Source organism: Phaenicophaeus curvirostris, chromosome 12 (genome assembly GCF_032191515.1).
Source record: "Phaenicophaeus curvirostris isolate KB17595 chromosome 12, BPBGC_Pcur_1.0, whole genome shotgun sequence".
Lineage (NCBI taxonomy): Eukaryota > Metazoa > Chordata > Aves > Cuculiformes > Cuculidae > Phaenicophaeus > Phaenicophaeus curvirostris.
This window is the reverse complement of record NC_091403.1, coordinates 18,949,939-18,963,279: the sequence shown is the minus strand read 5'-3', so window position 1 is coordinate 18,963,279 and position 13,341 is coordinate 18,949,939. Positions and strand designations below refer to the sequence as shown.

Genomic DNA, 13,341 nt, shown 5'->3' with positions numbered 1-13,341 from the left:
CTGGGGAGGAAGGAGCGGTGAGGATGAGGGTGGCCCTGGGGAGGAAGGAGCGGTGAGGAGGAGGGCGGCCCAGGTGATGATGACACAGGTGAGGATGAGGGTGGCCCTGGTGAGGAAGGCAGCGGGGAGGAGGAGGAGGAGGGCGGCCCTGGCGAGGAGGCCCCGCCCCCCCGGCGCGGCAGGGGTTAAGCGCTGGGCGGGGTCAGGGCCACTCTGAGCGCGCGGCGGGCGGGGCCGGAAGCGGAAGCGCCGTGCGGGGGAAGCGGAAGTGGGGCCGGAAGCGGAAGCGCGGGCGCTGGGCGGCCGGAGGGGCAGGGCCGAGCGGCGGTGAGCGGGGGGGTGTTCGGGGGGCGCCGGGGCCGCCGCCGCCGCCCGCGCTGGGCCGGGCCGGGTGTGAGCGGCGGCCGCGCTTCCCCGCAGATGCAGCCCTGCAGGCGGTACCGGTCCCCGGAGCGCGAGAGCAGCCCGGGCCCGCGCGGCGGCAGGAGGAGGGGCTGCCGGGGCCGCCCGCGCCGGCGGGACCCCGCGCCGAGGTCGCGGTCCAGGAGGTGAGAAGCGGCGGGGCTGCGGGTGGGCCCGGGGGAGGCTGCGTCAGAAGCAGCGGGAGCAGCAGAGCGAAAAGGGATTCCGCCCCTCTGCTCCGCTCTGTGAGAATCCACCGGGAGCCCCCGCGTCCGGTTCTGGAGTCCTCAGCACGGGGAGGACGTGGAGCTGCTGGAGAGAGTCCAGGGGAGGCCACGGAGGTGATCCGAGGGCTGGAGCACCTCCCATACGAGGACAGGGTGAGAGAGTTGGGGTTGTTCTGCCTGGAGAAGAGAAGGCTCTGGGGAGACCTTGGAGCAGCTTCCAGCACTGAGAGGGGCTCCAGGAAAGCTGAGGAGGGGCTTATAGACTAAGGACATAGACTGAGAGCACAGGAGAGAATGGCTTTGAATTGGAGAGAGGAACATCTATATTAGAGATAAGGATGAAATTCTTCATAGTTAGGGTGGGGAGGCCCTGGCCCTGGTTGCCCAGAGCAGTGGTGGCTGCCTCATCCCTGGAGGGGTTCAAGGCCACGTTGGATGGGTCTTGGAGCCCCTGATACAGAGGGAGATGTCCCTGCCCAGGGCAGGAAGTCGGACCTGGATGGGCTTTGAGATCCCTTCCAGCCCAAACCATTCTATGATTCCATGATTCTACGACCCTTGTAGTGGCTCTCGAGGCTCCTGGGGTACAGTGCAGGCCTCTCTGAGCTGGCTTGCAGAGTCCCAGGCTGGCATATGGTCCCTGAGTTGGCTCGCAGGCCGTATGGTCAGTGCACAGGCCCCTGTGCCGGCTTACAGACCCTGGCCCTCGATTCTGATCGAGTTTCCGAGCGAGCGTTGAACAGCTCTAGCTCTCCTTTTCTGACAGCGGATTGGATGTAAACCTGTGAGCCCCAGCAACAGAAGCCAAGGACTTCCCGACGAATGCCATCCCTTACATGTTCCTGACTCTGAACTAAGCCAAAACAACTTCCCAAAGCGGTGTCTTTAACGTTCGTGTGGGAGAACAGCCTGCTCTGGAATCACGTTTCCAGTTCCGATGCTGTGGAGCCATTAAGGTTACTCTCCTGACAGCCTTTCCCTCTGTACAAACCGGATTGAGCGTAGTGGCGCTTTCCCTCATCTACACGTGTCAGAATGGACCTGAGCATCGCTCATCTTTCTGTCAGCTCTGGATTTTCCCTTTGATCCTTCCTTTGTTCAGTATTTACACAGGGACAATTAGGCACTGGAAGCAGGGCAGATACAGCTTCTGATAACAGGAGCTGCAGTGAGGGTTCTGGAATTGAGGTGGGAGCGGTGGTGGGGAGCCGTGTGCTGGCACGTTGTGGTGCGTGACTGCAATCGGCTGCTGATGCCAGAGCAGAACAGAGCAGGGGCAGCTAGACGGGAGCCGTGTTCTTCTCTAGAGAAGGGATCATCTGCCGCATCTCAGTGCCGGTGAGGCCACACCTCAGACCTGGGGTTCAGTTTTGGGCCTCTCCATATGGAAGACATTGAGGGGCTAGAGCACATCTGGAGAAGGGAACGGAGCTGGGAAGGGGCTGGAGCTGAGGGGTTCTGGGATTGGCTGAGGGACCTGAGTCTCTTTAGCCTGGAGAAGAGGAGGCTGAGGGGAGACCTCATCACTGTTTGCAGCTCCTGGAAAGGAGGTTGTAGTGAAGTGGATGCTGGTCACTTCTCCCAAGGAACAGTGATAGGATGAGAAGAAATGGCCTCAAGCGGCACCAGGAAAGATTTCTTGACTGAAAGGATTCTCAGGCAGTGGCAGGGGTTGCCCAGGGCAGTGGTGGAGTCTCCGTTCCTGGAGGTGTTCAAAGAAGGTGTAGATGGGGCACTATGGGACACGGTTTAGTAGGTACGGTGAGGTTGGACTGGATGAGCTTAGAGGTCTTTTCCAACCTTAATGATTCTGTGATCTTTAAATACCTACAGTGTTCCACGTGTTAATTTCTCTTTCGAGCCTGGCTTTTGTTTACTTGAAGGAAGTGGATTGTGAAATGTGGCTGACGCACACAATGAACTTTCCCATTCTTTCATCTGATGGGTTCTGAGGGACAGATCTGGATGGAAACAGGCTTTTGCTAGTGAAAACCTTCCTATTCATTTAGTCACAGGCTCAGTGATCTCCTCTATCCAAGTCCTTCAGGCTGCGCCTTCTGGATTCTCTGTGTCCAGAAAGCACACACTGAGGTTTCACAGAGGTGTGTTTGGAGTTGGTGTCAGATCGTTACCAAGGAAGGATTTTTTGTGCTGGGTATCCTGGCGATGATGGAGAGCCGCTGCTGCCGTGGCAGGCACTTTGAAATGTCATTCTCACTCTGTGATGGATGAACCACCACAGTCTCACCTGCGTCTGTGAAGCCGTCAGCGTTCATTGTTGGCAAAGCAGAGGCACAAACGGGGAGAGTTCTTGTTTCTGCAGTGGGGTCTGGGTTGGAGAAGTTGCTATTCTCATGCAGTAAGGTGTGAAGGCTCCCCTTTAGAGGGAGCTGCTTTATTAGTGTGGCTGCGGGGAAGGCAGTCGTGCTTTTGGGGTACAAACAGGCCACTGCAAAGGGGCAGTGCTTTAAAAAGTGGTGCCATAATGCTGCTGCCATGGAGCTGCGGAGTGAAAGGCAGGAGCTGCACGAAGTTTCCCTCCTGTACTCCCAGCCCTTTGTCATCACGAGTGGCACAGGGGCTTTGCTGTAGCACAGAGACCAGATTTTCCGCTGGCTCTTGCTAACGATCCGCTGAGCTGGTGTACATGTAACACCAAAGGCTTGGTGTGCAGGGGACGCCGGTTCCCCTGAGGCGGTGATGAGGACGCTGCTGCCTTCAGATCTCATTTACTCAAGAACTAATGAGCGCCCTTCCTAGGGGAGAGGAGAAACATTCTTGGAAAAACACTTGTGTGAGGTGGTGAGATGAGAGAGTCAGCTCAGATTGAGCTCTGGGTGGGGGGGTTCCCCCTTCTCAGTTCCTTGAAACACAGCAGTGCCGTGCGATTTTGGTCTCTTCTGTGTAACAAGCAATAGGGTGAGAGGAAATGGCCTCAAGGTGCAGCAGGAGAGGTTTAGGTTGGATATTAGGAAACATTTCTTTACTGTGAGAGTGGTGAAGCACTGGCAAAGGCTGCCCAGGGCAATGGTGGAGTTCCCATCCCTGGAGGGATTCAAAACATTTGTAGAAGTGGCTCTTGGGAACATGGTTCAGTAGGCACAGTGGTGTTGGGGTGCCGGTTGGACTGGATGATCTTAGAGGTCTTTTCCAGCCTTAATTATTTTCTCTTGCTAACTTTCTCCTTTTTCATATCTGGGAAACAGTGTTTGAGCTACAGTAGGGGTTGGTTTGAAGCCAGGATGTTTTCTGCTGTTCCCCTGCCACCAGGGAGAAGGAGCAGGAGCGCTTTGTTTTGGTGAGACTGGCTTTCGTGCTTCTCCAAGCTCACAAACGTGTTCCTGTTTGTGCCGCAGCCCGGACAGGATGCCTTACTACAGGAGATACAGGCGGGACAGCGACGCCTACAGATTTGAAGACCGGAGCCCATCTTTTGGAGAGGATTATTACTCGACCCGCTCACGAAACTGGCGGCGATCCAGAGGCAGGGAGCAGCACCGTCCAAAGAAGCATCAGCATCACTACTGGAGACGCAGGACCAGGTCTTGTAGCAGTGCCTCCTCGGTGAGTAGCATCCAGGACGAGGTCAGGATTGTTCAGGGCTTTAACTATTCTTGCCTCCTTTCAGCTCAGAACTCTGGGTGAGTACTTCTAATCCCATTTTTGTGTTTGTTTTCATTAATGTAGAGTCCAAAACCTGTGTCTTGTTAAGTGGGAAGCGTTTGTAGCTATTGGTTTTCTCAAGTCCAACCCCTGTAGCCTTAATACGTGAGGAAACCGAGCCGTGTTCTTTACGGCCAGGGAGGGGATCAGGGAAAGCCGCAAATGGTGCACACGTGGTAGGCTGGCAAGGACAAGCCTTGGCTGCCGGCCAGCCAGGCTGCTGGGGATTGGACATTGCTCAGGTACAGACACAGCCAGGGCTTCGCTTCTGCGTTCTGCTGCTTCTCGGGGGGGTTGGGTGTGCAACGGTGCACGGAGCGCTCCTCCAGGGCAGCTCCTTTGGCTGTGTGCTGGGATCCCGTCTCAGATGGGATCCGTCAGCCTGCTTCTTCCGAGGTGCTAGCCCTGTGGTTATTAACCCTGTCCCACTGTACTATGAGAAAGGCTCCCACCTTCTGAGGGTGTGCACGTGTCCTCCTTGCCTGTCTGCACATGCTTATCCTCGATTTCTCTGAAAACTTCCTCCTTTTCCACCCTGAAATGCCCGAGATGTTTCAAGAGTTAACAGGGAGCACTTGGCTGGTCCCAGGACTGGGAGTACCCTGGAAGTGTTGTGAGGTATCAGACCAAGCGTCTTGCTTCACCGCTTCTCACTTGTAAAGAGCCCTTCTGTCTCCCACAAGTTTGATGCTTTCAAACGTTACCACAACCAAACAGCCGAGCCCTGATCCCTGCAGGTACGGCAGAGAGCTGCATGGCTGGGAACTCTTGATGGTCTGTCACTTCCCTGTTATTCCGTCTTTCCAGCTAACTTTAGTTTTAGAAAGAGCCAGGGCTGCGATGAAAAGGTTTGTGTGCATGCGTGCTGTGAGGAGGGTGTGCAGGTTTGGGCTGAATCCTTTACAGCCTCTCAGCTGTCTCTGCTGTCCTCTCTCCACTCTACTCTCTTTCAGCTGACCTTTGGGGTGGGATTGTAGCTCCTTATTTTTGATCATCTGGGAGGTGAGGGGTGCAGCAGAGAAGCCTGACAGAAGCTCAGGCATGGAGATGTAGAGCTTTCTATTAATTTATTTGGCTGTAGAGTTTGTAACTCTTCTTAAGGCTAAACAGAAAAAGATTGGGAGTTAGGGCAGCTTTCTTTGTCGACCCTGGGTCCTTTTGGGAATGTTCGGCTGGTTTTCCAGTAGAAGCCAGCAGTAGCAGCGGGAAACCTCATACCGTTAGTGGATGCCTAACATGGAATGAAATGCTCCCTGGGGATTCATTTAACTGTCCTGTTCCTAAAGTTCTCCCAGGTTTAAAAGTGCACCCTAAGGCAGCAAAAGGTGTGTTTGCAACCAGTTGAGTGTAGGGATTTAGGATCGATGTGGTAGCTGGTCTGGCCAAGGAGGGAAGGGCTGGTTTGCAGGGAGGCAGGACAGGTCTCTGGGTGGCTGCCAATCTATTAACGAGTACAAAATAGGGAGAACTGCTACTCTGGCTTTTACTGGAGAGCCTGGCCAAACTGACAGCTCATATTCCCTTCATCACCTTTGCCAGCAGAGCAAATGACGTCCTTCTGGCAAAGCCCTCCTCCTCCTTCTGGCAAAGCCCATCCTCCGGTGCTGTGGAGGACGCTGCTTCTCTGTGGGGAACGGTGGTGCCAAGCCAAGCCACCTTAAAACAGAGCTTCCCAGCCGGTGCTTCCCTTCAGAGAAGAGGGGGCGTTTTCCTGCCTTAGCAGAACTAATGAGAGCGTTTTCTTTACATACCTGTAGCTGTTGATGACTTTTCTGTTTTGAAGTTAGTTTGTGTCTTGACGTGTCCCTTGCAATATCCCTATCGTTATATATGCTGTGTGCCTTATGAAATGCTGGGATCTGGAAAATCCAACCACCGACGCACCGTCGTCTCCACCTTTGAATGACAACAACACAATCCTGCCACTCGGAACTGCCCGCTGTGCGCGCTTGGTCGTGTGCCGTTCCGGCGGGCGGTGCGTACAGAGAAGCCAACAGAGCAGTAAGCGCAGCAGAAGCGTGGAAGATGACAAGGAAGGCCACCTGGTGTGCAGGATCGGCGATTGGCTTCAAGAGCGATGTACAGCCACCTTTCGTAAAACTTTACCTCTCTACTTTCTATCCCCGTGTTAGATGAGATCTCTCGTATTGTACTGGAGGGGTCTCTAGTGTTGTATTGCTTATAACGGGACCGAGCAGTAAATTGCCTGGGCAGACAGTAGACACTTGAGTTTTAAAGAGCGTAGCAGTGAGAGACACTTTTTTGCTTTGACTCTATTGCTGTGAAATTGCAGGACCTCAGCTCTCACCAAGCCTCTGGAGTTCATATCTGCTCCTGTTTTCTCTCCTAGATGAAATCGTTGGCAGCCTTGGCGAAGGCACTTTTGGCAAAGTGGTGGAGTGTGTGGATCATGCCAGGTGGGCATCTCTCACAGAATTCCAGAATGATGGGGGGTTGACAGGGCCCTCGGGAGCTCACGCAGTCCAACGCCCCTGCTAAAATAGGCTCACATGGAGCAGGTTGCATAGGAACACGTTCAGGAGGGGTTTGGATATGTCTGGAGAAGATGACTCCACACCCTCCCTGGGCAGCTGATTCCAGTGCTCCAAACACCCTTGCAGTGAGGAAGTGAAATTGTGCAGAAGTGTTGATCTGCTGGGGGGCACGAGGGCTCTGTAGAGGGACCTAGACAGGCTGGATTCATGGTCCAAGATTGACTGTATGAGGTTCCACAAGGCCAAGTGCCAGGTCCCACATCTGGGCCACAACAACCCCATGCAGCGCTCCAGGCTGGGGGAAGAGCAGCTGTAAAGATGCCCAGCAGAAAAAGACCTGGGGGTGCTGGTCGATAGTGGCTGAACATGAGCCAGCAGTGGCCCAGGTGGCCAAGAAGGCCAACAGCATCCTGGCTTGGATGAGCTATGGTGTCGCCACCAGGAGCAGGGCAGGGATTGTCCCCCTGTACTCAGCACTGGTGAGGCTGCACCTCAAATCCTGGCCACCAGTGAACAGAGTCCAGCCCCATCCTCCTGCCCCCTGCCCTTTAGGTCTTGATCGGCATTGATGGGATCCCCTCTCAGCCTTCTCCTCTGCAGGCTGAACCAGGTCTCTCTAGGGAGGCTCTGCAAAGGGATCTGAACAGGCTGGACCGCTGGGCTGAGTCCAATGGCAGGAGGTTTAACAAGGCCAAATGCCGGGTGCTGCACTTGGGGCACAACAACCCTGAGCAGCTACAGACTAGAAGTCTGTCTAGAAAGCTGCCTGGAGGAGAGGGACCTGGGGGTGTTGGTTGACAGCGACTGACCATGAGCCAGCAGTGGCCCAGGTGGCCAAGAAGGCCAACGGCATCTTGGCTTGGATCAGAAACGGCGTGACCAGCGGGGCCAGGGAGGTTCTTCTACCTCTGTACTCGGCACTGGTGAGACCGCTCCTTGAATCCTGTGTTCAGTTCTGGGCCCCTCACCACAAGAAGGATGTTGAGGCTCTGGAATGAGTCCAGAGAAGAGCAACAAAGCTGGTGAGGGGGCTGGAGAGCAGGTCTTATGAGGAACGTCTGAGAGAGCTGGGGGTGTTTAGCCTGGAGAAGAGGAGGCTGAGGGGAGACCTCATTGCTCTCTACAACTACCTGAGAGGAGGTTGTGGAGAGGAGGGAGCTGGGCTCTTCTCCCAAGTGACAGGGGACAGGATGAGAGGGAATGGCCTCAAGCTCCACCAGGGGAGGTTCAGGCTGAACATTAGGAAAAAAATTTTCCCAGAAAGGGTCATTGGGCACTGGCAGAGGCTGCCCAGGGAGGTGGTTGAGTCACCTTCCCTGGAGGTGTTTAAGGGACGGGTGGGCAAGGCGCTGAGGGACATGGTTTAGTGTTTGATAGGAATGGTTGGACTCGATGATCCGGTGGGTCTTTTCCAACCTAGTGATTCTATGATTCTCAGCCTCTCTTAAGAGAGATACTCCAGTCCCCTCCTCTCTGTGCCCTCCTCTGGACTCTTTCCAGTTGTTCCTTTCCCTGCCAACCTGTCTGTCCCTTGTGCATCCAGTCCAGATGCTCACAAGTAGGGTGGGATTAACTCTGCCAGTTTTGCCTGGGACTTGACTGGACCAACCCGTTGTCACCTTCCCCTTGTTGCTGTGATAGAACTAGAGCAAGGAAAGAGGCCTGGTTTGCACCTCAGCCCCCTAAGTTCACAGGGGATTTCTGTTCAGTGGCCGAGGGCTTTGGCTGTTCTCCTGCAGCAAACTCCAGCCAGGGGATGGGGGAGAGCAACCTCCTCATCTGCCAGGGTTCTTCTGCCTCTTCTTTAGCCTCCCCTGTGATTATTAGACTTTTCCCTTCCTGCCCTTTCATCTGGCTCTCTGCCCCAGGCTCAGCTTAGCACAGAGCCTGCCATCCCCTGCCCCCTCAGCGATCTCTGGCGCAGCTGGAGAGGGGAGGAGGCTGCTGGAGGTGCAGCAAATGCAGCATCAGGAAATGGGGTTGGAGCTTTCTGCAGCTCTTTGGAGTGTTCCAAGCAGGAGCCTTTTGCTTCTAGTTTCTGTGTTTAACTGCTGCTCAGACAACAAGCATTTGTTGGAATCCAGTAATGACTCAGCCTCTGGACACAGGAAAACGTGACTGGAGTAACTGGGATGTGCTCTCTTTGTGCACTGAGGTGGAGCGTATGTAGGCTTTTTCTCTGACTCCATCCTTTTGTCTCCCCCCTTTACAGAGGCAAATCCCAGGTGGCGCTGAAAATCATCAAAAACGTTGGAAAATACCGAGAAGCAGCCAGGCTGGAAATCAACGTCCTGAAAAAAATCAAAGAGAAGGACAAGGAGAACAAATTGTAAGTTCTTACAAGACTCCTGGGTTCTTGGTACCTTACAGACAAGCAGTCTGCTTTGGTGGCATCCAGAGAAACTCAGGGCTCAGAGCTGGAATACCTGCTGCTTCCTCTTTGGTAGGGAAACCTTCTCATTCTTCTGTGTTTTGGAACAATTTGTCTCTAGTTCTACTGAACACTTGTTAACTCTTAAACATGCCAAGTTCTAACAAGGAAAAGCGAACCAAAACTGCTTCTCTAACAGCCTTGTCTCACTTGAGCTGGCAGTCTCTCTCTAGAGGGGGCAGGATTTGTCTCCTTGGTGTACGTACAAGCGTTACAGTGCTTCTGAGTCGGCTTGCTCAGAGCTTTTGCTCACCAGCTACTTCTGAAGTAGCCACGAACTGGGCCAGTGGCTGTTTTGTCACCTTAATGATGGTTAATCCTCAAGTCTTTCTCTCCACACAGCTTGTGTGTTCTTATGTCGGACTGGTTCAACTTCCATGGCCACATGTGCATTGCCTTTGAGCTTCTGGGCAAGAACACCTTCGAATTCTTGAAGGAGAACAACTTCCAGCCATACCCTCTCCCTCAGATCCGGCACATGGCCTACCAGCTCTGCCATGCCTTGAGATGTACGTCACCGGGCCAGAGGGGTGGGAGGGGGCTGGAGGGGAGTTGGTGCTTTGGGAGGCAGAGGTGTGGGTGCTTCAGTTCATCGTTCTTAGGGAGGACTTTTCTCTCTCCTCTCTCTGTGCAGTTTTACATGACAACCAGCTGACTCACACAGACCTCAAACCTGAAAACATCTTGTTTGTCAACTCGGATTTTGACACACTGTACAATGAGAAAAAGGTGGGTTGTGTGCAGAAGAGAGCAGAAATAGCCTTGTCCTGCCTGCAGAAATAGGATCTTCCCTGTTCCATACATGCCCCAAAGGGCCTTAAGTCTGTTTAGTGAGAACAAACTGGAATCCTAGAGTGTTTTGGGCTGGAAAGGGCCTCAAAGCCCATCCAGTCCCCGCCCTGCCACGGGCAGAGACACCTCCCACTGCATCAGGAGCTCCAAGCCACATCCAGCCTGGCCTTGAACCCCTCCAGGGATGGAGCAGCCACCACTGCTCTGGGCAACCTGGGCCAGGGCCTCCCCACCCTCACAGGAAAGTATTTCTTCCTAAGATCTTATCTCAATGTCCCCTCTTTCAGCTTCAAACTGTTCCCCCTCATCCTATCCCTGCACTCCCTGATCAAGGGGCCCTCCCCAGCTTTCCTGGAGCCCCTTTCAGTACTGGAAGACTTCTCTAAGGCCTCCCCGAAACTGGAAACCAGACCTCTTTCTCCTGTGTCTTCTGAAAGTCTTAAGGCTGCCTCCATGGCTCCAGGCTGTGGAGTATTCGGCGATCTTTAGCACTGATCCAAGATACAAAGAGCTCAGAGCTTCACAGTTGTAATCCCTCTGATTAGAGCAGACATGGCAGTTCTGGGGTCAGAGTGCTCCTCTTACATCCTCGCTTAATCCTGAAGCAGCTGCTGGAAGCGCTGAGAACTTCTTATTTGCTTGCAGAGCTGTGAGGAGAAATCCATCCGGAACACAAGCATCCGTGTGGCAGACTTTGGAAGTGCCACCTTCGATCACGAGCACCACACCACGATTGTGGCTACCCGGCACTACCGTCCCCCTGAGGTGATCCTGGGTGAGTACTGCCGGCCTTTCCGCAGTCTCGGATGGGTGGAGGAGTCTGGTTGTCCCAGGGATGCTGTGGGATCACAGAATCACGGAATGGTTTTGGCTGGAAAAGACCTTTAAGATCATCAAGTCCAACCATTGATCCAGCCCTGCTAAGCCCACCACCAGACCATGTCCCTAAGTATGACATCTACTCATCTTCTAAACCCCTCCATGGATGGTGACTCAACCCCCTCCCTGGCAGCCTCCTCCAATACTTGACAACCCTTTCAGTAAAGAAATTCCTCCCAATATCCAGCCTAAATCTCCCCTGGCGCATCTTGAGGCCATTTCCCCTTGTCCTTTTACTGGCTGTCAGGGAGAAGAGACCAATTCCCACCTCACCACGACCTCCTTTCAGGCAGCTGTAGAGAGCGATAAGGTCTCCCCTCAGTCTCTTTTTCTCCACACTAACCAGCCCCAGCTCCTTCAGCTGCTGCTCATAAGGCTCGTGCTCTAAACCCTTCACCAGCTTACTTGTTTATTTAAAGCAAGGTGATATTCTTAGTGTTTCCTCAGAGCCATTTGCACCTTTTAACATGGCACATGTCCTCTTCTGCTTGGCTGAGCAGGGGTTGTACTGGGAAGGTGAGAAGCCCTTCTGGGCTGATGTCCTCTAGCTCCTAGCGATGTGTTCCTCACACATCACTAACCAAAGCTCCTTCGCCTACCTGTTATAGTCCCTGTGCTCCAGCAATGCCAGGGATGAGGCTGTTCGGAGGAAAACCAGCTTGTGAGCACTCCAGTTCCTGGGGACAAGCTGTTGTGTGCAGCAGCACCACCTCAGTGATTGCCCAGGTCTGGATTGTATGGAAGGTGTTCCTAGAGCGCCAGGCCCTCGGCATGGGGTGCAGGGAGATGAGGAAAGACTTGGGAAGGGTTCAGCCTGCCTCCTGGGGAGTGTGGAGTCAGCGTAAGCTGAAACAGAATCACCTGGGAGAGACATGAGGGTCCTCTTGTCTGTGTGCAGCACGGGAGAGCGTGCGGATACACAAAGACAGAAGTTAATCCCTCCGGTTTCAGTGAGGAACTAGGAGAGGTTGGTTGGAACATGAAGTTAACTTGGTTCTCTTTGCAGAGCTGGGCTGGGCACAGCCGTGTGACGTCTGGAGCACCGGCTGCATCCTGTTTGAGTATTACCGCGGCTTCACGCTCTTTCAGGTACGATTCCTGCAAAGGGCACCATCCCCTGAGTCCTCGAGGTCTAAAAGGGCTCAGGCTTATGTGAAAGGAAGGGAAACACAGAGGTGGGCAGGAGCAGCGCGGTGTTCCTGATGGAGACTTTCCTCCTTCTCCTGTATTTGTACAGGTGCCTGAACTTCTGAGTTGTGGATTAACACGCCATTGCTCTTTTCCTTTGCAGACCCACGAGAACCGTGAGCATCTCGTCATGATGGAAAAAATCCTCGGGCCAATTCCATCTCACATGATTCACAGAACTCGGTAAGAACCTCTTCCCAGACAGCCCGGTCAGCTCCGGGTGGAGAATTCCTCAGGATAGCACTTCTCCATCCACCTGCGTGGCAGGGAGACCTGCTGGGGACTGAATTCTACCTTTCCTCTCCAGGAAGCAAAAATACTTCCACAATGGGAACCTGGTATGGGATGAGAACACGTCTGACGGGAGATACGTCCAGGAGAACTGCAAGCCCCTGCGGGTAGGTGCTGCTCCACGGCTTGGGGAGGGCTGGTGGCGGTGCAGATTCCATTCCCCACCTCGGTGGTGGGAATTTCCCTTGGTAAGTGGCTTTTACAGAACCCCAAGCATTAACAGAAGTTTGGGGGGCTAATGGAATCAGGCCAGGCACTGGGGAAGAATCACAGAATGTCCTGAGTTGGAAGGGACCTACAGGGATCATTGAGTCCAACTCCTGTCCCTGTATCTCTTCCTCTCCTTGCGAGGAAGCTGTGAATTGCTGTGTGGTCTCCCCTCAGCCTTCTCCAGGCTGAGCAGACCCAGTGAATTCAGCCACTCGTCACATGGCTTCTCCTCTAAACCCCTCACCAACTTTGTGGCCTCCTCGAGGGTAGGAGACAGCCCGTACCTTGCTGTACCCCCCAGAACCAGGGCCTGGCCTGCTGGACTGCTACACCCCCTCTCCCTGCCCTTCTCTTGCAGACCTACATGCTGCACGACTCGCTGGAGCACGCACAGCTCTTCGACCTGATGAGGAGGATGTTAGAATTCGACCCTTCCCGCAGGATCACGTTCTCGGAAGCCCTCCTGCATCCCTTCTTTGCTGGCCTCTCCGCAGAGGAGAGGATGCTGTGCGGCCGAGGCACCAGCCGGGACCTGAGCAGATGACAGCTGGGACGGGTGCGATGCCAGACGGAGCTGTACGTACGGAGCCATCCGGCCTCCGCAGCCCAGCCCCGCTCGCTCTCTTCTCTCAGAGGGGCTGGGACTCTGCGCTAAGGACCCTGGGCCAGGGAGGGGAAGAAAAGCTACATAAGAAAGCACAGATTTGTTCTATTTATATGGTGTAAAGTTAAAATAAACTTGTTTCTTATTGTTTGATACTTC

The 13,341-nt window shown here is 54.2% G+C and overlaps 1 protein-coding gene across 1 annotated transcript; it reads left to right on the top strand.

The window, feature by feature from the left end:
- Nucleotides 1–273: 273 nt before the first annotated feature.
- CLK3 (CDC like kinase 3) lies at nt 274–13,337 on the top strand. Its single transcript, XM_069866718.1, has 13 exons — nt 274–327; nt 421–548; nt 3,986–4,193; nt 6,278–6,371; nt 6,643–6,709; nt 9,000–9,116; nt 9,561–9,727; nt 9,853–9,947; nt 10,656–10,785; nt 11,896–11,978; nt 12,181–12,260; nt 12,385–12,475; nt 12,937–13,337. The coding sequence occupies exons 2-13, from the start codon at nt 421–423 to the stop codon at nt 13,120–13,122; spliced, it is 1,446 nt and encodes a 481-aa protein (XP_069722819.1). The 5' UTR covers nt 274–327; the 3' UTR covers nt 13,123–13,337.
- Nucleotides 13,338–13,341: the final 4 nt, after the last annotated feature.

What these genes read in the sequence shown, in the direction of transcription:
- CLK3 (XM_069866718.1), top strand. Translation starts at nt 421, where the DNA reads ATGCAGCCCTGCAGGCGGTACCGGTCCCCGGAGCGCGAGAGCAGCCCG. An exon ending in AAGGACAAGGAGAACAAATT is followed by an intron (nt 9,117 to 9,560) that starts GTAAGTTCTTAC and finishes CTCTCCACACAG; the next exon opens with CTTGTGTGTTCTTATGTCGG. An exon ending in CACATGATTCACAGAACTCG is followed by an intron (nt 12,261 to 12,384) that starts GTAAGAACCTCT and finishes TTTCCTCTCCAG; the next exon opens with GAAGCAAAAATACTTCCACA.